Here is a 26413-nt window from a genome sequence, read left to right as displayed (position 1 = left end):
ACTTAACAAATCCTAGGCTTCCTTAAAATGCAGAATGTGCCGAGAAATTCCATGTAATATTCTAACACTGCATTGAGCCAAAAGAAGATTCAGTCAGGCATTTCTATTGATATATGAAGGGATGAACAAGGACAATCTTAACCAGAACAGGAATATATTTTATATCCTCGGACAAAGCTCAACCACAAATCTCTTTCTTCTGTGTTGCCAAAGCAGATTACAGGGCTGTTAAAATGATGTGCTATTATTTTTAAGTGTTTGCACTTACATAACAAGTTAATGCTTGGAAACGCATCTGTGTTTCCAATGTACAAAAGAACATCTTTTAATGTGACAAATAAAGGCCAGGGACTCCCTTGTGTAACAAATAGCAGTACCATCAACACCTGGAAATACAGCAGAAATAATTATTTAAGCTTCTGACAGCTGTAGATTATTTGTTGCATCTCCTTCTTTTAACACAGAATCACTTAGGATGGAAAAGACCTTTAGGATCATTGAGTCCAACCATTAACCCAGTGCTCCCATCCCTAAACCATGTCCCTAAGTGACACATGTCTTCTAAATACCACTGGGAAACCTTATAGAACTTTCCAGTACCTAAAGGGGAACTACAGGAAGGCTGAAAAGAGACTTTTCACAGGGGTATGTAGTGATAGGACAAAGGAGAATGGCCTTAAGACAAAAGAGTGTTTAGATTAGATAGTAAGAAGAAATTATTTGCTTCTGTGTTGTGAGGCACCAATACAGGTTGTCCAGAGAGATTGTGGAGTTCAAATCACTGCAAGTTTTCAAAGTCAGGCTGGATGAGGCTCTGAGAAACCTGATCTAGTAGAGGTTTCACTGTCTACGCTTGGGGGGCTGGAGCTCAATGAACTTTAAATTCCCTTCCAACCTCAACCATTCTGTGATTCTATGGTGACTCAATGATTTCCTTGGTCAGCCTGTTCCAACAACTGACAACATGTTCCAAGAGAAACTTTAATCATGATTAGGCTCAGTAATAACCCTCCAGAACACTCCCCTTTTGATGCTAGTAAACATTTTCACAGCTTTTTTTGCCCCAGTGGCTCTGAAAAGAATACTGTAAAGCAGAATGGCATATCCAGTTAGACTTAGCATGCAGGTTAAGAACATGCTCTTTAATAAAACCTTTCTTAACAGCAACTTTTTTTTACATTGGAAATTATCTTTTTAAAGGTATAAAACTATTTTTGTATTATCTGTAACTCAAACAATCTAACTTTCTGTGCCTGCATTAGAAAAATAAATTTATCTAAAAGTGATCATAAATAATATTAAATAGATAAATCTATTTTTTTAAGTCCAGCCTATTAAATGTAGATGTAAATGGCATTGATTTTTATAGATGAAATAGATTAGGATTATCTTTTTAAATTAACCAAGGCATTATTAGTATTACAGAGATGTGCTTTAATGACAATCAAACAGAAAGATTATAAACCAGTTGTAAATTCTGTACTGTTCTACTTAAAATTGAGCAGTTACAGATGCTAGTTTAGTTCTTGTAAACATTAGGAGTTAAAAGATAAAAATATGGAGTTTGGAAGGGAGTGGTGGTCACTGACAGGAGTAAGTAGAAAATAATTAAACAAATTATAGTGTACAAACAATTTCTAGGACACAAAATTCAATTACTGATAATTCCTTTTATATTTGAAAACTCTAGATCTTGAGTGTCCTTTGAAGTTTCAAGCCAGAATCAAATCTAAAACAACTAAAAATAATTTCACAGTATTTTTACTCTCTTTTAACCTACCTCTTTTTTTTCTCTACCAGCTGTCTGCAGATCTCCTTCCACCGGTTATTCAAACTTTCCAGTTGTTCCTTCAGCACCTTGGCATCTGCCTTTGATGACTGCTCAATAATCTCTTCACCAGTTGCATTCAAAGTTTTGACAACAGTTTGCTGCTGCCCAATGCCATCCTGAAGTTCCTGCAAAATACCCAACACATTCACATCTTCATAAGGAAGTTAAGTATAAAAAAATGCTTCATCACATACTGGAAAGATGGAAAGAGGTGAAAGTTTTTGCTCTCCTCTGAATTCCAAATGAAAAATCCGAGATGAGTAGACATAAGAACACCTCATTATTTTGTAGGAAACACCCTTCAGTACATCTCTGAAGCCTTTTATCCCCTCCTGTATTTCTGTCTGCTAGAGAGCATTACAGTAATATTCTGCACATCAATTAATAAGTAACAGTTGTGAACAAATGAACTTCTACACACCCAAAGGTATATATCACATATAAGAGTCTACAAAGCATTGTAAGATTTAAACTACAAGATGTGCAAAATTCCTATTAGCGATAAACTCAAATAAACAATGTCAGGAAAGCAGAGACTGTAAAACTTCTGATTCCGTTAAAGAACACCTTTTTCTCCAATTGTGAGAAGCCAAACACTCATGTGTTTTTTTCATTTGGTTTTGATTGTTTGGTTTTTGGTTTTGCTTTGGGTTTTTTTTTTTTTGAGGGGGGAGGTTGGTTTTGTTGTTGTTGCTGTTATTTTTGAGGTTTGGCTTGGAGTTTGTTGGTTGGTTCAGTTCTTTGTTTTTTGGGGTTTTTTAAGCAGGACTTGGGGGAATTACAGTTCTAAGAAAAGGTATTGCAGTGTTTCTACTTCCACACTGAATTAAAAACTACTGAAAAATAACCAATATGGGCCATTCTTAAGTTTTCCTAAATGCATAGGGATACATTTTTCTCCATCTTTATGATAAAATAATTTTTTTTTTGCAGAAATCCTGCAGCTACTTTATTTCATGATTAAAAACAACAGAATTTTGACTCTGTAGCTTAGATTGTAACACTGTATGCCTGTTGAATCAAGTTCATCTCAATATTTTCATATTTTTAGTCATCAGTAGAGCATGAGTATTTTTCCTTTGAATTCCTCAGAATATATAAACAAAAAAGTGTAAAATAATTTTCAACAGTTTACTGCTAAAATAAGCAGGGACTGAAATAACATCAGCAATCTACACTGTGATATTCATACTTATGACAGATTTTCACAACTTCAGGAAGTGTGTCTGAATCTTATCTCCATACAAAGGCTTTCAAGTAAAATACTGAAGCTAGTTTTTCTGGAGGAAACCAAATACGTGAGTATATCATACTCCAGAACTAAATTTTATGTTTGCTTTCTAAATACATAGCATAAATTGCAGAGTAAGTCAGTAAACCTGTATATTAACATTAATTAAAATTTGTCCATGAAACAGTTTAAATTGGCAGGATACAACTTTCCAGGAATGTAAAAAATGAACATAACTACTCCTTATGCTTTTTTAAATATATATCTTTGGTCATGAGGTTATGATTGAAGTTCACAAACTGAACCACTCTGGAAGTTTACTTGTTCTAACATGATCAAACTCAGTTGCCAGCTACTAATTAATTAAATTGCATTGAGTCAGTTGAATGCTCTGTCTCAGCTTTTGCACAGATTTTGCAGGGACAGCTTGAACACCAACACCAGCAGAGCCTGGGGCACAGGGGTCAATGTCAGCAGGTTGCTGTGGTGTTTGCCCACAGTCCTGGACAAGGGGCTGTACCTGAAGCAGAGGTTTGTACTGTTGAGATTTAGCTTATTTTTATTATCCTTTCTGTTTGGTTTTATCACAATTGCTTTTAGGTTATCACAGGACACACACACCCCATCCCCAAATTATTCCTTGAGATTCCTCTCAGTAAAAACTGTTCTGCTGATATGTTTGGGTTTTTTCCCAAACTATTTTGAAGCCCCACAATTTCAGAGTAAGAAGTAGCTGTGATGAGCATAACATGGCAGTAATCTGCATCCTGTTTTATTATATTTTGATAGGATGAGAAATATTTTTCTGCAGGATGCTTACAAGCTACGTGACAGTCCAGTCACGTTGCTCAGCACCCTGCTGCCCCACAGTGTCCCAGCACACTTTGCTTTGCCTGTGGAATGTGTAAGGTTTTTAAGGTACCTTTGTAGCAGAAACTGCAAGATTTTCTAAGAGCCAGAATAGACACAAAAAAGCCTCTTTGAGATAGAAGATCTTCTTTTCTTTCTGAGATGCACATTAATATGATAATACCTAGCTCAACTTTTGACTATTATTTTCAGATAGATGATTTCACTGTTAGAAAAAAATAGCCCCAATAGCTAGGTTGTTTGTCTAAATGCAAATATTGTCTACTCTTGCAAGTCTGATTTGGTCTTTCCACTATCTATTTCTCTTTTGGTAATGCCCAACTCAAAATAACTACCTAGTTTTTGCACATATTCACTGTATTTCACACACTAGAGCCTTTTCATTGCACAGTAGTACATGGGTAAATCATAACAAAGTATAGTTTGAGAAAAAATATATTAGATTAAGTGGCGTATTTCCAGCAAGGCACTTGAGATCTTGTGATGTTAAGACCCATACCACTTATTGAAAAAACAACTCAGAACAAAGTTGCTACTTGTAGGCAGAGGTCCACTCATTTGGAATAGGAGATCAAAGCAAGAACAGAGATGGGAAATTCTACTTCTGGAACTCTGGAGGTTTTAGAAACAAAATTTGTAGAAATTACTTGTTATCTATGAATCCACTTCTCTAAATGACAGAAACAACAACCAGTCAGTAAAGTACTGTGAAGAGAAATGCTAAGTGAAAGCTCATTCAAGTACTCTGAGCTTATTTCCTGTACTCATAGCATCTTAAATTAGGTTTTCTCTCTCCCCCAGCATACACAAACACCAAAGAGCAACTAGTACATGATTTTCACATTTATTTCAATTGACACAAAGTTAAACAAAGGAATTTTCTCATTTCTCCTCTGCCATATTATGTAATAGGCCTCACTTACAAAGTAAAAAGAAAATAGCTAGCTAAATGGCAGGGGTGGTCTTAGAACTTGAGATCCCTGTTGCTGGAATGGGAACAGGATGTGTAGGAAGGAGAAGTGTGAACTTCCACCAGAACATGAGAGGAGCCTTCTGGCCATCTGCATTTCAGATCACCATAAAGAACTCAATCTGAGATGGTTTTTTTTTTTCAAGTACTCTAAGCATTTAACACTTTTAACATGATTAAACACATGTGCTGATAAAGTTCTCCTGGATTCCAGAGCTCATGTAATTTTTGTTGGTAATGGATACTGCACAAAGCACAACCTCCCATGAAGACACTGACATTTTTTAAAAGGTATTTTTTTATGAAGAGAACAAAATTTTAAGTGTTTTACTCAAAGCCACATTTTCACATGCTCATCCCAGAGTTATTACCACAAAGATGTTTTTCACAACTTTCATTAGTATCTAAGGTTAACAAACTTACTTAAAAATAATTTATTCTTATAGAAAAGCCCCGGAGCAACCTGGAAAACATACCACAAACAAGCTAATTTCTGTCAGAAAAAAATAATGGTCACAAAATGATTTAAGGGGAAAAAAAAATGTATTGCCTCTCCTTCCTGCAGTGTGAGGTACAGATCCAAAAGCACTTAAAGGTACTACGCACCACTTTAAGAAAACTGCAGTCCTAAATTCAACATTTATATTCTAATCTTCAGTCATTTACATAAATTTCTCCTCTGCTTTAAATCACATAAGAGCATAAGGTTGACATAAGAGTGCCTACTCAGATGCAACAATATAAATCAAAGAACCATGGAAACATCTGGTGGAAAACTATCCCCAAAACAATTTGCTAGCATTTGGTTACCAGAATGAATTTACCCATTAAGGGTATGTACCTCTGTTCAATATTCTATTAGAAATAAGGAAGAAATTAATTTTCTAGGCAGTTAAACCCTAGTGATTTAATCTGGAGACACATTACTGGCACTTTGTTAGGATAAAAGCAATCAACAAAGAGTATACGATGCTTCCTAACTGTTTTGTGACAAACAGCTATGAAATGTTTCTTGCTTGGTGTGCATTATGTTGGTTATTGTGTTATTATTATTATGAATTATGGAAATTCAGGACAGTTGATGGAGATGGAAAAGTGAAAAATAGTCGTTTACCATGAAGTTAATAATAATTTAAAGAAAAATGTTTTCTTAACATAAATTATAGGAATTATACTGGCTCAAATATTAATACCAACTCTGTTCAAGAACAGTATTTGAAAGAGTATTTGAAAGAGGTGGCAGTAGGCTCTGGGCAGATTCTCCCTATAAAGCAGACCTGGGTTTATGTTCTCTGTATTACTGATTTGGGTATCAGCTGTGCATGAGAAACCAAAAGAAAATTACTGCAGACCTGTGTGACTGTATTCGCAGGGGTCTTAGCATGAGGGAAGAGACGAGAAAGTTGACTCTATATTCAGAAGGCTTGGTTTATTATTTTATGATATATATTATATTAAAAACTATACTAAATGAATAGAAAACAAGATTTCATCAGAAGGCTCAGCTAAGAATAGAAAAAGAATGGATAACAAAGGTTCAGACTGACCAAAACAGTCTGAGACAGCTGGGCTGTGAATGGCCATTAATTAGAAACAACCACATGAGACCAATCCCAGATCCACCTGTTGCATTCCACAGCAGCAAACAATCATTGTTTGCATTTTGTTCCTAAGGCCTTTCAGCTTCTCAAGAGGAAAAATCCTAAAAAAAGGATTTTTCATAAAATATCATAGCTACAGACCTGTTTTCTGAACATACAATAAATACTGGAAAATTAAAAGGAGATTTCATTCTCACTTAGAAAAAAAATTATAAATAGAATTATTTGTGGCTTAAGCTGCAGTTTATCTAAAAAGCTTATAAAGCATAGAAACATTTTCCTTGATTTGGTATGCAAATTGCTTTGTTGGAGAGCCTTAGGAAATTATTATTCTATCTTGCTTTCTGTATTACTTCTTTTTTTCTACAGTTTGGTGCTGTATAGTTAGGAAGACATGACGGCCAGTATTTCCCTAGATGGATTTTATAGTATCTATGACTGATAGTATAAATAAAGAAAGTTGGGTACAATGCTACTCCACAATTGTATATTTTAACAAAATAAATGGAGATATAAAACTTCTTATACTCTGCCAAAAGCTTCTAAATCAGCAAGAGTTCCAGATTTATTTGAAAGTTTTTATCTCTTCCAGACTTTATCCTTTGACTGTGCTTTTGTCTCCAGAAAGGGAAAAATCTGTCCTTCAGAAGACAAGTCATAGAAGTGCAAACTTCATTATTTTACCTACACAATTTCTTTAGTCTATCCTGCTGGCCTTTAAAAAGCAATAGTCTACTATGGCTTAGTAACTTCACATCCCAGGTTGCTACAATAATTCCAGATTCTTGCTGCTGCTCCCTGCGCTGCTATCAAATATAATTCCAAACCCATCTCCAGTTCACCTCCAGGATGGACCTGCTGCTGGCCAAGGCTCAGCCACCCATGGGAGAACCTCTGGGATAATAGGGTTAAGAAGGAGAAAGAAATCTTGTGTAATTGAAGTGAGAGGGAGGAGTGAGAATATGTGAGAGAAACAGCCCTGCAGACACCAAGGTCAGTGCAGGAGGAGGGGCAGGAGCTGCTGCAGGTGCCAAAGCTGAGGTTCCCCTGCAGCCTGTGGTGCAGACCACGATGAGGCAGCAGTCCCCCTGCAGCCCTTGGAGGATCCACTCCAGAGCAGGGAGATGCCCAAAAAAATAGGCTGGGGGGAAGTCTGTGCTGGAGCAGGGTCCTGGCAGGACCAGTGGCCCCATGGGGACAGGAGCCCATGCTGGAGCAGCCTGGCTGGCAGCACGTGTGTCTCCTTGCTTGGGCCATCTGTTCCTGAGCTGCACACTGAGGGAATGGCCCTGTCCTGGGGCAGGGAAAGGCTGTGAGAAGTCATCCCTCTGGGGAGGAAGGAGCAGCAGAGACAACAGGTGATGCACTAATCAGAGCCTCAATTCCCATCCACTTGTATCACTGGAGATGGAGATTTAGAGAATTCAGGAGTGCAGAAAATCCTAGGAAGCGTGTGGAAGGAAGATGTTTTAAGATTTAGGTTCGCTTCTCATTGCCCTGCTCTGATTTAATTGTAGATAAATACAATAATTTCCTCAAGCTGAGTCTGTTTTGCCTATGATGGCAACTGGTGAGTGATCTCTCCCTGTACTTATCTTGACCCATGAGCCTTTCATGTTATTTCGCCCCCCACCCATCCACCTGAGGAGGGTGGTGACAGAGTAGCTTTGGTAGCCAACTAGTATCCAGCCAGGGTCAGCTCACCACAAAAACACTCTGTGGCTTCAAAACATTGAAAAAATTATACATTACTGTTTCATCTGAGAGCTGACCTTGGCAATTTAATAATCTTAAAAACTACATAGATAAATAGTATTGTCTTCAAATGCTGATAGTTTGCAATCGCACTAAATCCTTGCGGTTTTATAAAGATATGCACCAGATTAATAATAATTAAAAAAAAAAAGAAAATAACTTTCTCATTTTTTTCCAGTGACATGTAATTGTAAAAATGAGCCATATCCCTTTAAATTCATATTTCTTGTCTCTTTCTAATATGACACAAAATTGTGATGAAAGTCATTTGGTATTGAACTGTAAAGTGCATGACCAGAGGTCTATTTTGTGTTTCTAGCCAAAATGACACAGTTGCTTTTTATTAGTATATTAATTCAATTTAATTTTAGAACTGATTTAGAAATACTGCAGGGAAAAAAAGAGATTTTTTTTTTCCTGCAAAAACTCTACTGCTACTGCATGTTAACTATAATGCTGCAGGTTAAACACATAAAATTCAACTCTGAGTCCAAAAACCTACACACTGATTTTGCAGCACACACCACTGAATGCCACTGTAATATATTAATTTCCATACTGATGTAGCATCAAAATGTGAAGACAATACTCAAACAACTTTTTAATTTGCCTCTGCACAGAATACAGTATGGCCTAATTTGAAACCATATTTATCAGCAATATTAGTGAATTTATCTTAATATTACAACCACATTTTTAGCTAAATAAGCAATTTTAATCCAACTCAATGGGAACACAGTCCTTAATTTTTTCTGTCATATTTAAAGCAACTTATTTTTCTTCTTTTAAATTAAAAACAGATAGTTACAACACCTTTATGATTTCACAGATTTTCCTGATTCTTACAGAACTATCCAGACCCTTGCATAACCCAAGTTGTTTCCTATATACCTTCAGTGAATCAAAACCTAGAAAACTTCAATTTGTTTTCCTATGGAATCTATACCTGGAAAGTGTTATCTCTATTCATTAACTCAGCAGCACTGGAATAAACACATGTGCCTCAGCATCCTGTTTTCTTTACAAACATTATATTTAAGCTGTACATATTACCTCTTTCTACTGCAGATATCTCCCCCTTCAAGTATTTGAATAATAGATATTTTCATAGTTGTATAAAATATATTTGTATAACCCTCCCTGTTGGAATTGTCATCCATATCTTTTACACTTTATTTTAAAGCAGATTAAAATGATATAGACATTTTTTCATTCAGAAATTCCTTATGTGTTTGTTCTTCTTCATTAATATTTAAATGCATATTTTTGACAGATACAAGAAACTTTTCTGGATACTTTTTATTCTGTGAAAACTAAAAAATTAGTCACATACCAGACAAAAATAGAAAAACTAATATTATTCTGCCCGTTTGTAAGGAAAGAATGACAAAAATATTTGGACTAGTAGTCAGTGTACACTGACTTGGCTGCAATTATGGAAAGTTATAAAGGAATAAATGTATCCTAAGAAATGTGAAGCCTACAAAAGTGGCTTCCCAGTTGTGGAAAATTACTCTGGTAGGCAAGGGGATGAATCAGTTTAGGCTTGCAACTGCTTCTGTACAGGAGCATCAAGTGCCGAGCCAGTAAAATGGTATTGGGTACCACGGACAGCTCCACTTAACAATTTCCCTGTTATACATCATTGTGTTATGGCCTTGCAATACAGCAACAGGAACAAACCATGGGTATTGGTACAGTGAGATAAGGGAGACAAAACTAAAATATTTCCTGAGATTTCAGCTTGGTTAAACCAGAACAAAATAAACCAAGGCAGCAGAAACACTCAATTTTCAAGAAGAAAAGAAAGAAATCTAATTATAGCAAAAAAATTATTTCCCTGCCCAGTGTTGGAAGGATCATACAGCATACAACTGTCCTGAACTTAAGATAGACCCAAAAAAACCTAGAAAATAATTTACCAGAGGTTTCTAACAGCCAGAATTAATTGTCTACCTGCTGCTTCTCCTCCTCCTGCCTCCATTAAGGCAGCATTTGCCTCAAGCCTCTGAGCAAGACCAACCTGTGGGAGAATGTCAGTGGCAAGGGACAGATGACAAATCTGTAAGCAGCTACCACATCATCCTCATTCTTCCTCTGTTTAGATCTTGCTGGACCTTCCCTTGCCTTTCATATCTCCATCAGCTCTAGATTCCTAAGAGTTGCAGCTTTAGCTCTTTTAGTGCTGAGAAGAGGGTTTCTGTCCCAACTGAGTCATATCCATTTGAGTAGACAGGCTATACTCCCTCCAACTACCACTGGGGTGTTTCTTGATCTTTGCTATGCTTCATTTTCTTCAGTATCTTAGCCTATGAATCCATCTTGTTCCTTCTTCAGAGCATAATTATAGCATTGGGGTCTGATCTTTTATTAATTCAAATGCTTTCCTAAGCATGCCAGTGTTGCTACTCAAGGGATATCTGATTTACATATTCCCATAATTTCATTTCTGATTACTAAATTCATCAGCTTGCTTCAAAGTAGTTCATAGTATAAACATAGTAAGACTTTCAGGAACTGATGTTCATTGCATATTCAACATTTTTCTCAGAACAGCACCACAGTTTCAAAATACAAATCAATATGTTTTCTAATAAAGTTTACTTTCAGTGAAAAACATGCACCCCTTCATCCTAATCTTTTAGGAGAAGAGAAACAGACTGTTTTAAAACATCAAGAGTTAGAAATAAAAATAAACTTTTGTAGGCACTAGGTACTCTCTGCTGGACAACAATTGATTTCAGTTCAGCTCTTCTCACATCTTCAACCAGAGATGATATTGAAATTGAAATAACTGTATCAAATCTGAGAGAAATATGTGCCGAAAACAGAGGAATTCCAGGCTAAGGATGGGGACCCAGGAAACAAGCAATTCAGGAAATGTTACTTCTCTTTCTGGAGATGTGACTATTTCATGGACTTGTTACAAAGAGAAACAAAAATACCTTAAGCCCTGGGGATTTTTTCCCTTACTGAAATATTTAATAGGGGTTATGGGTGGTTTACTGACCCATAGGAATTTAGGAAGCAGAAGTGTGAAGTTATAAGTTTTTTAACATGCTCAGCTTCCCTGAGTGATAAACAATGAGGGGACTTGGTACTACTTGGTACTAGTCTGAACTAGATTCCAGCAAAATGGCTTTGGGGAAAACATCCATTGTACTTCTATCAAGTAACATTGCACACGTGTCAGGACCCACGACATCCCTCTGGCTGTCCTGAGCAGCCAAGGCCCCTGCCAGGGGTCTCAGAGACCCTGGCACAGAGCCCAAAATGCCTGTGGTTTTGATTGTGACCCGTGGAGCAAGTTACCAACCTTAGACGAAGATCTGCAAGCCACGACAAATTAAGTAGAATGATAGTGAATTTATCACGGGGTGAAAAAGTCGATTTTGGGGTTTTTAGAATGGGGATTCAGGGGGGGCAAGATGGAGGGGTCTGGGTGTGTCCTGCCTTTCTCCTTCTTCTTCTTGGCCTCCATCTTCTGCTGTGATGTTGGCACTTTTAGATTGGTTTAGAGTAGAAGTTCACTGTGTAACACAGGTGATAGGTATTGGAAAGTAATCATAAACATTGTATATGTAGTTTTTACTATAAAGACATAACACTGTCCTGGGGGCAGGCAGGGTGCCTTGGACTGTCTTGCTGAGCAGACCTCAGCTGGACAGGAGCAAGAATTTTATAAATAAGATACAATAAACAACCTGGAGACTGAAAAATGAAGAGCCCTGACTCCTTCTTCAAGCTCCAGGCTGGGAGCGGCTCTGACCAGCTAGAGACCTTGACACACACGGAAGAGTCATACTTAAGTAAAAATCACAATCCTTTTTGCTTTCTATGGATAATGTATAATGTCTGCAAACTTCCAAGTTTCTAAAAATAGAGTGGTGATTGTCCTGCTCTACACTGGTGTAGCCCCCACCCTGGGGGCAGTTTTGGGCACCATAATATATAAAATGGACATTAAACTATTAGAGAGCATCCAAAGGAGGGCAATGAGGATGATGAAGGGTCTGGAGGGGAAGCTGTGTGAGGAGGGGCTGGGGTCCCTTGGTCTGTTCAGCCTGGAGGAGACTGAGGGGAGACCTCACTGCAGTCACAGCTTCCTCATGAGGGGAGCAAGAGGGGCAGGCACTGATCTCTGCTCTGTGCTGACAGTGACAGGACACAAGGGAATGGCCTTAAATTGTGCCAGGAGAGGCGTAAGCTGGATATTAGAAAAAGGTTCTTCACTCAGACAGTGGCTGGGCTCTGGCACAGGCTCGCCAGGGCAGTGGTCACAGCACCAAGCCTGACAGAGCTCGAGAAACATTCAGAAAACCCTCCCAAGCACAGGATGTGATTCTTGGGGCTGTCCTGTGCAGGGCCAAGAGTGAGACTACTTTCTACTTCCAACAAAGATTGTTCTATGATTTTATACCTTCAGTATTTAATTGTAAACAATATATAATTAAGTACAGCTTCCCATGTTTAGAGAAGACAAAACAGAATTAACCTACTGCCAGTTACAGCTCACTATTATGACATCCAACTGCTATCCATACGATCATCTGAGAATGAGAAATATCTACCAATGCTATATTAATGCTAAGTTATATTAATTCTGGTATTTTAATAAAGCATGAATGCAGTTTGTTAAAGTGTTATAATAATAGAAAGAAAACTTGATGACTGCATTCTAATTTTTTTTTTTTTGGCAAGGTGCCACACATAGGAAAACCAATATGTTTTACAAAACCACGAGTTCTGTGTGGCAGCAGCTCTCTGGACAGGGAGAGAAAGGCTGTGAGAAGATCAGAGAAAAGAATGAGAAACAATTCTTATCTTTACTTGCTGCACCTGTTGTTGTGAACATGTGGAATGTGTTATGGAGATTTGTTTACCAAAGGGTGGTTTCTTAATTAGCCAATGGTGATGGTGTTTGGATTGGAGGACCAATTAAGTCCAGGTATATGGTAACTGCCTAGAAAAGCAAGGGGTTTCTTAATAATGATATATATATAAAATAAAAAAGAATGATCAGCCTTCTGTGAATCATGGAGTCAATGCTAATCATTACCCATTTCAGGGATGCCCTGCTGCAACAGCTCTGTTTAGGGAATTTTGTGGCATTCCCTTGTTTTTATTCACAAATCTCTACATTTACATTTACCATTGAATTTCTATGATGGGACATAGTTTCAATCAGCATTAAATTTTGCTTTAAATGTTCACCTGATTTCAAATAATTAATTTTTAAATGGCAATATCATCTTAGGTAACTTGAAATATTGTTTCCTATAGTAAAATTACAAAAGAATGGTACATCCCAAGAAAAAACTGGCATGGATAAAAACCTTCAATTCAACCCCTAATAAATTCCAAGTGAAAAGTAAGTTTTGCTACAAAAAAGGAGTCTTCTAGTGCACATCAGTCTCTCCTAAAAAAAGTTTAAAAATGCCCAGTCCACATATATAATTGATTTTGTCTGCTTATACATCTATCTGTATCTATACTAAAAATATTACAATAAGAATAAACAGATGCAAATGTCACCAGAATTGATACCATATTAGACATCTAGTCAATATTTAAACAGAAATAATAAAGTTATTTTCTGTATTGTAGCCTCCCTCACAGCAGGAAAAATGGTTACCATATAGAAAAATTTATTGCGGTTCAGAATAAAAATATTGATTTTTTGCTGAAGAGAAAAGATTGACAGAATTTTTCAATTACTAAAATTCCATTTAAGAAGTTAGATAAAGATAAATATTACCAATAATTTAATAAATAAAAAGGAAATAGGAGAAACAACATAAATCAGGTGGTTTTTGCAACCTTCAAACCTCATTTTGTCCCTTAAAAACGCTAATAGCTCTAACTGCACTTAGAACATTTTGCAAATATTTTGGTCAGAATGAAGTGTTTACAGTTTTCTGCATAATTCTCACCAAGGTATTTCTATAACTGTACATAATTTTGTTTCATGGTAATTTTAACACTCAAAAAAGTATTTTTCTTCAATTCATTGTGATACTGCACACCTAATGCACTTTATAGATTGCATAGGTTATGCAGAAGTCTGGCCATGAAATTCTAACATTAATATAAAAGAGGAAAATATTTGTTTGGCTATAAAATCCCCTTCACTATTCTGTTTTTCTGTAGAATCACTAGAGGCCACAGGACTGAGTATGCACACCTCAGAGGATTCACCCTGATAAACAACTTTTCTGGGCACGGGGACGAAAATCAAATATGGGATTCGGTTTGAATCACAGACTGAAAACAGACACTGAAATCCCATAAGCTCCACTTACACAGGAAAACAGACTGAAAAGTCCTTCCAAGTCCTCCCAGTCCAGCAGTCCCAGAAAAAAAACAGGGAGTGGAGGGCTTGCAGCACAACTCTGATCCTTGCTCTGTGCTCGAGGAAGTCAGAGGCACTTTATGCACAAGGCTTAAATTATTGGAGCCACAGGGAAAAATGGGTTCCTCTAAGGTTCACTGCCACTTCTTTGTGGCTTGTCTGCTCTCTACTTTCCAAGAGAGGCAAGGAAGATTTTTTTTTTTTTAGTAATCACCTACTTTGAGTCTGCCTAGAGTTATAGTCTCAAAAAAACCCATTGCTATGAAGCTACCATCTGAAAATGCTTACACCATCATAGTTATTAAATCTGTGTTTCTCACATGCATGTCCTTGAGCAAAATTGAAGTGTTTTCTTATAACTAATTGCTATATCAGAAAAGAGCAAATAATATCAAAGAGATGTAAATACTATTTCTTTGCATAAAGACAGATAAGAAGCCAGGATAAATAACAGTCTATAAAAGTATTAATGCATTTGTACAAATTAATGAATTTATTAAAATGCATCATCCCAGACAGATGACCAGAAAAAAAAAAAAGGAAACAAAGAGTATAATTAAAAACAAGCTAAATCTGCTGTAATTGCAAAAAACCTACACCAAGATTTTCTTTGTTGCTGTTGTACCAGAACACTTAGGAGTATCCTAAGCACATACTTGTTTCTATGAAAGCCAGCCTTGAAGCATCTCAGGTGTTTCATTTTGCATGATCCATATACACTAAGTCTTGATTACTTCCCAATTAAGGACACTTGTGATTGTCAAACTCCACTTTCCTTATATCTTTCTTATCAACAAAATATAAGCCCCAACAAAATATCAGGAAGAAAGCTGCAGTGAGTTCTACCAAGAGAAGAAATAGCTACCTGGAGATGGAGGTGAAAGGAGTCTGAGCTTACTGAGGTTCTGCACAATTTCTTTTATGTGAAACTGGACATTCACAAGACAGAATTTAAAGTAAAATATTATTTAGTCACACCTTTCAGATGAATGAGATCCCCTCTTTTCCTTATTCTAGGCTCAATGTTTTTCTGAAGGGTATAGAAGTAAAGGATTATGCGAAGTAAAAGCATGACAAAACCTAATTTTTTTTCATGTTTGTTTTTGTTTTTTGGTTTTTTTTGTGGGGATTTTTTGTTTGCTTGGAGGGTTTTTTTTGTTTGTTTGAAATATCCTAATTCCCAACACTAGTCAAAAATAATGCATTAGTCCTTAGAAAATCTGCAAAGACTGAAGTTACATAATTCACTCTTTCAGTAGTGAATCAAGATATCTATTTGTATGGGTAAATAACCACACAGGACTGATGGCAGGAGGATACTTCCCAGAAGTGTTGTCAGGGATAACATGCGAAACACAATGAGATTTTAAATGAGAACACAGCTTTTGTAAATAATGTACACTCTTCAAGACACCCTAGAGACACTAGACAACAAAATTCCCTCAGACAGAGATCGTGTTTAAAATACTATTTTTCCTCAGTGTTCCCAAGTTCCATTAGAAACTTATATCAGACAAAAAGAAAGGGTTTCAAGTGAAGTGGTTTGAACCCTAAGAGGAAGGAATAAGAAACAGATCTATAAATCTAAAACAGAAAGCTATCCCAAAACTAGAACAGTGTTGCTGACTTTTCTTATTTGAAATGATGATAAATCATTTATACAATTTTTTTAAGAGCAAAAGGGAACTTTTGCTCACAGAAATGCACATTCTGTTGTAACTTCTCCACTTACAGGTCCTGGAAAGCGAGGATAAAAAAATACTCCTCTCAACCTCTCCTTTAATCACTGTAAACTGTAGTGAAATTCACAGTTAAGTCTAACCAAAATAGATGAGCTGTTTTTTCTGTTTAAATAAGTGTCAAGTTTTGAAGCATTTGGATAATTCTGAATCAGTAAGAGCTTATTTGCTAGTGGAAGAAGATGAGTTATCTTTACTTTAGCTGAAAATGGAGAACATACATTAAATTATAAAATTGTACCCCTATCTCTTCAGTCTTCAAATATTATCCTCTCTTTTACACCTCATTTTCACTGTCATACCTTTATTTTGTCTGTCAGGCAGCATAGAACAATCTTGCCAAGGGAAGTGAGAACAATATAATCACAAGACATAAAAGAATTCTACTATGGTCAAACCCTTTCTACTTACTTTCTTGTTCCTTATCCTTGCAAAGATTTGAGATGTCTCTTTTTGTCAGGACTTCAGCTAAGCTAAAAATAGCATGTAAATAAATCAGGCTTTAAAGACAAACTGTTATTTCCATTGATCTCAGAGAAAATTCTAGGAATAGCAGGGAACAAAAAAATTGGGACACAGGTGAAAAGCAAGCGTCTTTCACACTCATGACTCACTTTGCTAACACGTACTCTGTCCTGTTGGGCTCTCTGGGAAAGATGGTTAAGAGTATTTGTGCTGCCCTCTCATTTGCATTACTTAGTTTGTACCAAATGTGTCAATGTGCTGCAAAGAATAGTATATAGTCCTGGAATCTAAACTACATTTTGCAGAAATTACGCCGTGGTAATCTAGAAGCACATGCACTGTCTTTAAAACAAGACAAAAAAACCTAAACACAACAGGCACCAGAATTGCCTTAAAGTCACTGCTATGTTATTTCTTCACTGAAGACCTAGGAGAAGCTTTACAGATGTGTGGAGCCTTGCCATTCTGAGGAGGCTGTAACTGGGGTTGACCAAGGGAAGAGAGTTCATGGGAAGCTGCACAGATGTTCGTTCATGCATATTTAAGAAAACAGAATAGCAAACTTAGGACCTTTTCTCTGCTTGTTTTTATTTACTCTGACCTGTTTTCAAAAGGTCTTTTCCAACATTACCTATATTTTCAAATTTCCCTACTGATAAAAATAACTAAAAAGTACATTTATATGACTTTAATCAAAATTCTACTCATGCATGCAGCGCATAAGGTAGTTTATACTGTGTAGCAAGACGTATATATCATAACTGTGTGTTTGTATTTAGATACAGAATAACTGTAAAGTGTTACCATTATTCATATTTTTTCCTGATGTTTTTAAATGTATGTTCCTCTAAAATCAGGGCATCTCAGAATTGTCTTCTTGAACTGAGGTAATGAAAACTGTAAAAGAGTCTGTATTACTGGCATTTTCTTGTTTCCTTTATCTCAATTTTAACCTCTGAAATCTGCAATGAAAATGTCCCTTGTCCTATTACTTATGTTTTGATACATATTGTGAGCCACATTTCTTAAGAAAAAGCAATGTACATAATTTTTAAATCTTTATTTTTTATCCTGGGGACCTTTTTTTATCGTTCTGTGGGATGCATCAGATTGTTTTTTCTTTATGACTAGGGTGTCTCTGAGCCATTCCCATTCATTTTCCTAGTCCTCACAAGATAGCCAGCATAAAGCTATTTTCTGTAAAGCAGCCTAGATGTTGAGTATAAAACATAATTTCAACAAACAGCATTGGCTAGCATTAGTTTTCCTAAAAGCATGATGTCTTAGTAGGCACCTATAAATGTGCTCACAGGTGTCCTTGATTGCACTAACATTTTCAGTACAAGAAACAGCCCCAAAGACTACCAGATATGACAGAAGTGTTTCAAAAATAAGGACTAAGATTTGGGGTGCAGTGTATTACCCCAATATTCTGTCCCACAATAGTTCTGACTGACCAGCAGGCCTGTCCTAATTATCTTTTTCTCCTCTCCTATCCCAACACAAAATTTCTCCCCCCAAATACCTTTAACTAAACAAGAGATCTACATCACAACCATAATTGAGATTGAAGAGGGGATGAATTGAATCAAAATAAGCTTCTATCAAATCAACTTCTGTCAATCATCCACTAGTTTTTCTTGTCTTTACACTTACTACTGAAATAAATCTATGTGAAAACAGAGTCCCTTGACAAACTAGGGGTAGTGAGGAGAAGCTGCAGTGGTCCATGTAGGCAGTATGACACACTGCTTTGCACCACTGCTGATCCATTATGCTCAACATGAAAAACCAATTTAAGTAATGGGGTAGTTATGGTTTGGAAGTCCCAGGAGCTAGAGGGGATGACACTCTGGTGACAGCTAGAACACATAAGAATAGCAGGAGGGGGGAGAAATTATTATTATTATTGTTGTTGTTGTTGTTGGGTTTTGGAACACGGCTTTTTCAGAAGGCACCTGATTTTAAAAAATTAAAAGGTTATTTACTAAACTTGGTTGGGAGGACTTCCTTACACTAAGTGCAATCCATATTAAACAAAAACTTGGTTAAAACCTCTCCAGACGAATCTACCAAGCAGTTGTAAAATCAGTCACAGCATAATATAGGCACAGACAAACTAGCTGCAAGTGGACTCTTATGTTAAGATTCAGAAAGAATTTGTTCTGTTTTTAGATAAAAAAGGAAGGAAGTAAAGATAAAATGTTTTCCCGTATCTGTGCTATCCCTGCCTTCTAAGATGAGCACACCTGGAAAATTTTCAGCCCAGTTTTTATTTTTATGTGCTTATGCAGGAGAGATACAGCATCATATTTCCTCATTAAAAATAAAATGTTTACATGAGGTTTTGGAGTAAAAATCCACCCAATTAATCATAATTTCAAAAAACCTTGACAGTATTGCAAACCTGATACATTGTAAAGTCTCACATCCAATGGGCAAATGAGGTTTTGATAAGAACAGAAGCCTTGGGTTTTTGTTGTAAAGGGAGCTGTAGCTGAAAGCCTACATGATTAATGTAGTACCATAGACTTTGCATAAAAACAAGATATATTACTGTTTGGGGATCAAGCTAACTTTTAAAGAGTGGCTTCTTAAGGAAATTTGACTGTCAAGATAAAATTGGATAATTGTTTTAAATTTCAATTTGTCTGTAATGTGGTTTTGGGAAGAGATACTACATAATTCTGATGCATCGAAATTCAATTCTTTGTCACATTCAGGCTTACCACATAAGCATTCACCAGTTCCTACAATAAGAAAACCCCAAATCTTTAATCATTGCAAAAAACACAGTACCTTGACTTTGTATCTAAAAGTTAAATTGAGTGACATTTTAAAAATTAAATTACTTCTTCCTCATTTCCATAATATCCTTTAAAATGCCTTGCCTAGGCTGGAGTATACGTTCAATTTCTTTATCTTTCTTGATGACCCCTCATGCCTGCAAGTCAGCTCATTTTTCTCTGGTGAAGACTGCACCCTACCAGTGCACGCTCTAAAATTTCCATTAAAATCTAGGGCATCATCACTCATTCTTATCTGCAGCAGGCTGCGAGAGCAGCAACTGCAGGAGAACTGGTCTCAAAGGACAATACAGTTATACACATCCCCATCCAGAAGGGAAGAGAATTCTACCTGCATAATGCCTTACCACATCCTGTACACTGGGAATCTTAAAATCACCAGGAGTGGTGTAGAATGTTGTTATAAATTCTCATGCAACGGCAAGTCTTACTTAAACAGCAATTTACCAGTAGGCAATTAGCCTCTCAGAGAACATTTTTATTACATTCACGTCACAATGAAACGATCTGTCTCATCAGCTATTGAATATTTGCTGGTTAAAGCATTATTATTCTAAATTAGCATATAACAAGTACCTGAGGGTATTTAAACTTGTCTATGTGTTTAACCTTCTGGTTTCTAAATCCCTCTTCTTCAAGCAGATTCTTAAACAGTTCTCATACCCAAAGTACATGAACACCTTTCCAAAGTGTTTTGATAGCCGTGCTCATTCCTCCTTCCGTACCTTTTTGACTTTGCAGGGAGAACTCATATATATAATTTTTTATACCTGTATGAGCACACATTCTGTAACACTGCACATGAACCACAATCTTGCCATGCTATTTTGCTGGATCACAGGTCTCACATAACTCTCCTGTTCACTCCTCATTCTACAGCATGATGACCTTTCTTGTATCCTGAGCCCAAACCATTGCATGCCTTGAAGTCAGATATCAATAATTTGATTTTGCATTCCATGGATATCCTGTGTGTACTTGTGTACAGAATGGAAGGTGGGCTGCAGTGCTCTGTGAACTGGCCATCACCCCTGTTGGCTATCACCTCTGGGGCTCAGCAGACAACTTTGACATTGTCCAGGCAAAAGAAGAATACAGATCCTCTAACTACAGTCATGTTAGGATCAGACAGTCGTGCAGCAAAATGCAGCTGAGAGGATTTGCCACTGGCAACTACTGTCACAAAAGACCTCAGCATCTGTGGAAACCTGACCACATTGCTGGCTGGACTAATCTGCTCTGGTCATTGGGGTTTTTTCAAGTGTTTGTGGCCATAACCTTTTCCAGTAGATGCTACAGCATTCTCTTCAGTAGATACTGACACATTAATTTTTCTGTTGTTCCACACAAGCAGTTTACACTCTTTTTGTACTCACAGGCTTTTGTCCCAGGATCATACAAACACACCAATGCTCTTGTTGCTGTATGACACAAAATATATTCCAGCTAGGTGCCTGTTTCTTGCAGTGGATGAATGTATGCATTGACCAAATAATCCATTAATGACTCCTGATTTAAATAACTCAGCAGAGAAAATTTATCTTATTTTAATTTTTTGGTATCCTTTGGTCAGAAATACCTGCAACAGCATTTAGCAAAGGAAGTAATAAGTCATGGTCAGCTCTGTTATGTATTCAGAAAGACAGATGGATAGAAGAGCTGATGCTTGTCCATTATGTACTAATTTCAAAATACAGCTAATACTGATTAGAGTCAATGTCTGTCCTGAATCTAGACATACTAGATTTGTAAATGGCCAGACAATCTTGTGTTAATTTGGACCCTTCACAATGGATTATAGGCTGGACATAAGCAAGGCAGTGTTATAAGTGATGAATAAATGATGAATTGAAAACAAAGCTTTCATTGACTTGCAGAAAAAATACCACACAGAGAAAATGTATTTTCACACTAAGTCTTAACAAGGCTTTTAAAGAGAAGAAATGTCATTGAGCTTAGAATCTTCAATGATTCCAGGACAACATATTAACTTTCTGATGCAGGTAAGGAAAGAATTAAGTTCTCTAATGACTGAAACACAGCATAGACAGAATCCTGGCAAAATGAATCCAGTTTTACTAGGATTGTGCCTGAAGCATGGCTTTCTCCTTTGGGCAGCAGGAGAAAACTGGTGGTGATGCTCTCACCAATTTTCATCAGACTTCCCACACCATGTCATTCCCTACTGGTACCACAATACAGATGCCTTATGAAACATGTATGAGTCAACCATTATCTATATGGCAACAAGATAATAATTGGCTTAATATTTTAGTATACAGGTTACATGTGAAGTAAATAAATTTACAAAATGAAATGTACAACAGCAAGTTTACATGGTTTCAACTGCAATCAAGAGAATAGTTTGAAAATATCAAACTTTTTCTTGGAGCTGATTTCAAAAGTTATCACTGAGGAGGATAAAAAGTACACTGATTTTTATTTTGAGAAACTAACCCCATTAGTAAAATTTCAGCCCCATCCCCTTCTCTTTCTGCATGGGAGGAGGATGACATATACTCAAAAGAAAATGATTGGGGTTTAAAAAACCTAGAAATACTTGGTTGCAGAAATTTAGCGAATACATATACCATCATGTAACCAAAAGAGGCATAAAGAAACAAATCATCTTTAAATGGCATCCATAAGATATTTGTCCTTTGATTTATTCTGATATTGTAGGCTGATACAGTACTAGTTTTAGTCAGTATAATTATACCCAAGAGCAACAGATTCACTGCATAAAAATGTCCTGTCCCAAAATAGTTTCATATGTTTTTTACGCTACATTTTTGTATGCCTTATTTAGCCATAATTCTACATCTGAATCCTACAGCTGGACAATCAAGTAACATAAACAAAGCATATATTTTTAGGAGGACAATACAAGTAATTGACAAAATTGACATATCCATTCATCTTTTTCAGAACTATGATAAACATCCCGTTGACTACCTCGGAAATGCTATGAGAGCAGGAGAGGGCTGTACTATTGGCTGTACTATTTTGAACCTCTAGATGAATACAAAAGTAAGAAGAAAGAAAGAGAATTAACTCAATTGCTGTTGCTAAGAAAGCTTATGCCTTTATGATAGATTTAAAAAGCCAGGAGTATTAACAAGCCTAATGAAATGGCACTTTAATGCTTAAAAATTAAATATAGCCTCTAAATTCACACAAATTATCAATACAATTATTCACACTACTATCAATAACTGCTCTTGGTTCACTGTGTGTCTCCTCTCTGGAACGTGTGTGTGGCTTATTTGAATGACTTGCGACTTGAAATATGTTTTCCAGCATCTGCTGAGAAGCAAACATGTTTTTCATGTGTGCTGATTATTATACAAATACTAAAATATTATTGCTATTTAGCTAGTTAGAGAGGTGTACATTCTGAAATAGCACAAGTTACATTGTCCATATTAAACTTTATAGATTTAAAGCATCATGTGACAGCAGGACCCTTGAATTGGGGAAAGAAGTGGCTGAATTTAATTTAAAATCTCAGTAGGCAGAATCCAGTCCTTTGCACAGATTTAAATATGTTTTAGATTGGAGACTTAACACTCTTTTGCAACCATAGACCCATCATGATGTTGCTGCTACCTATTCCAGTTACTACCCAGAATTAATTGGATTGGAATAATTTTAACAATTCCACATGGCATTTCTAATCCCTGGTGAAATCTAAATGTTAATTAATTTAAAAGAAATTAAGTAGTCCTCTCAAATTTTCAAACTTCTACAAAGTACTGTGTGAACTGAAGTAATTCACTTTAAGTAACTAATCTTCCATTCTTACCTCATCTACATAACACTAAAGCATTTTTAAGACCCTTTGGTGATGAATCAAGAATAGTTTACAAAACTATGCTAGCACAGGACCTTGTTTTTTAGTTTTTTAGGCCCAGAACAAACAGGTCTTCTTGTTCTCAAAAGGCTGTGCACCTTAACTTAAACTGCCTTACAAATGACTCTGATTTTAATGCAAAATATCTTCCCTGGGACAGAGGCAAAAGGAGTCCACCAGTGACAAGTCTGACTGGCACATCTGAGACCCACCCAGCCCTAGGAGGGATGCAGAATCCACATGCAAATCCTTACAAAACTTCTCTTCCTCTGTGGCTCTTCCCTGATACTTAGTGAGAGGAAGCTCAGTGAGACAAGAAAAAGCCCTGTGTTAATCAGCTCAGCTGGAGCACCTCAGCCAGAATGGTTGGGCACTAGCTAAGAAAAACTCTGAAGTCCATGACAGCACTGCCATCCTCTCCATCAATTTCTCAATAGCACCATAAACATCTATCCATCAGAAGATGGTATTTTCCCTTCCACTGTAACAATCAGATACAGAAATACTTATGGTTTAATTTACAAATAATAAGAACCTTATCTATGATTTCAAAAATTTCAAGAATGTGTTCTGCATGAGCTTTTGCTTCACTTAATGATTACCAATTCTTTATGTCCATATCAGATATTACCATGATTCAGGCAGAAATTTGACATGTCTAAAGTAGTTTTAAACATCAGATTTGAACTTTATTCTCAAATAACTATCACTGTACTTTTGAGATGTAAATTTAGCAAAAATGAACACAATCCAAATTGTGTAACTTGGCACTTTGAGGCTATCACACAAAATTTATTTGGAAATAGATTTTGAAGCTGATTTAATTTAATCCAAGGGCCAGAGTGACTACAGTGAAAGTCCAAAATAACTATAACATGTTTGAAAATAAAATTAGATGATTAACCTACATTTTTCTTTATTTTTTTCCTCTAAATTTGAGAGCGGTTCTATAATTCATGGTTTTGTAGATGAGCACTAAAAATTTTTTCCCTATATTTCATTGAAAGCAACAGATGAAATAAACTTTACCTTTGTAAACAGAGACTTTTGCAGACACTGAAGTCCATGAAGAATACAATCCCTCCATTTAACTTCTTAACAAATGCTCATATTTAAGATATTTATTAGGAATAAAGACCCTAAATTAAAAGAAACCACCAAACTATCTTTTAGGAAAGTTTGAACTGGAACAGCTAGGGTTTTGAACAAAGAAAAAATAATTAGTCTTTACTAATGTTACACTAATGTCAAAACTTGAGTAATATACTTTATTAGTAAAGAACAGCATCTGGAAAAGCTAAGTCCATATTAAAGATTTGGGAATGGTTGGATGATTAAAAGACTAGCAAATATTGAAGAAAATATTCATTTCTCCATTATTCATTATTATTGAGTTTGTTTCCTTTAATTTTCCTCTTTTTAGTCCCCTGCTAGAACTCATTTAAGAGGGAAATGTTTTGGTACTTTTTGGAAGAAATGGAGATGGTGTAAAGGAATAAACTAGCCCTCAGGGAAGGAGAATGGAGAAAGTGAGCTTCATTCAGCTGCTTTAATGTCTGCATTAACAGACAATAAAAAGACCTTTTAAAAAAATGCAGTGAATTTAGATCTTAGTGGATGGAATTACAATGAACTTAATGGTTCTCCACCTGAACACCTGAGCTAATCTTTCTCCTTAAAATGAGAATCCATCCCTGCTTTTCTTATCACTGTTTCCACAACCACATTAGTTCAGACTGTAAAACATATCTTTCCAAAGTAATCATCATGACATACAACAGTGTATATCTGTGGGTCTGTGTCAATTTTAATAGTTTCTTCCCTTTTTATTTTTTACATGATCTTGTCTATGAGTATTCAGTTGTTCAATCTTAAATCCCCATTTCAATTATGATTCTAAGGCATTGTACACAATTTGGTCTGTTTTTTTTTTTTAAAGCCAGTGCAACGGAATCTTACAGAATAGTTACAGAATGAATAGAGGCACAGGTAGGTGATGCTACAGCAGACAGCCTATAGCAGGACTTGAAACATTTCTATGTGTTTTGAGGTTATCTGTGACCTTATCAAGTTTTTCTTTTCTTCTCCAAATTTATCTTGACTAAAAACAGTAAATTTCACCAATTAAGGCAGATTTTCCTTTTTATAAAACATAACATGATAAAACAGCAGGGAAGTTCATGCCTTAAATTGTTCCTGCGCAAAAGAATTAAGCCCAAGGTCTATTATGAAGTGTAGGTACCTAATACCATTCAAAAATCAGTGAAAGAGGAGCAAAGCAAACTGCCAGACCTATTGTGTACAGACCTATTGCTTTCACTGAACACTATGGTAGGCAGTTGCTGAGAGTTTACATTGGTGATCTGACTTTAGAAATAAATGGCTCCATTTCAGTGGTTACCCTGAATCCTTGATTCAAGACATCCATTAGATGAAGTTTCAGAAAACAAGTGTACTGAAATGAAAGTGTGAATTCCTGGATTCAGAGCTGGAGGACATCCACTTATGTTCCCTCCCTGGCAGAAGGGGATAATAGCACAGGATAACACATCCTTGCTGACAGGAAAAACTGACAGCACAATTTTCCAACAACAACAACAAGAACAGAAAATAAGAAACTTTTCTTCTTCAGCTGAGGTCACATAAACCATTCAGTTTCTTTTCTGCCTCCCTTCTCAGCAGAAAAGGACAAACAAAGCAGGGTTAAACCTTGCTGAGGCCAAATGGACACTGAGGGTTTTCTGCAGGGGAAAGCAAACACAGTGTTCTCCTGGGGCCACCAGACAATGAACAATCTCAATTCCTTCCCACCATAGAAGCAAACAAGGAACAAGCCAACCCAAAACTCAACATCAGCCATGGTATCTTAACACTGAAAAGCCACAAATTTCACACTCCTCAGAAAGGAAATATTTTCTCACAGCAAGAAGCTATGGGAC

The 26413-nt window shown here is 36.4% G+C and overlaps 1 protein-coding gene across 6 annotated transcripts in view; it reads right to left on the bottom strand.

Annotated features, from left to right (window-relative positions):
* Positions 1-26413, bottom strand: part of DMD (dystrophin) — a 972793-nt gene that overhangs the window by 391931 nt on the left and 554449 nt on the right. For all 6 annotated transcript variants that reach the window (XM_084201221.1, XM_084201219.1, XM_084201223.1 and 3 more), the window contains one exon: positions 1781-1956. In XM_084201221.1, coding sequence (XP_084057347.1) covers positions 1781-1956 — 176 coding nt within the window. The remainder of the gene's footprint in view (positions 1-1780; positions 1957-26413) is intronic.

This window comes from Fringilla coelebs, assembly GCF_963513975.1.
Source record: "Fringilla coelebs genome assembly, chromosome: 2".
In the NCBI taxonomy this organism is placed as follows: domain Eukaryota; kingdom Metazoa; phylum Chordata; class Aves; order Passeriformes; family Fringillidae; genus Fringilla; species Fringilla coelebs.
This window is presented reverse-complemented; position numbering and strand designations above follow the sequence as displayed.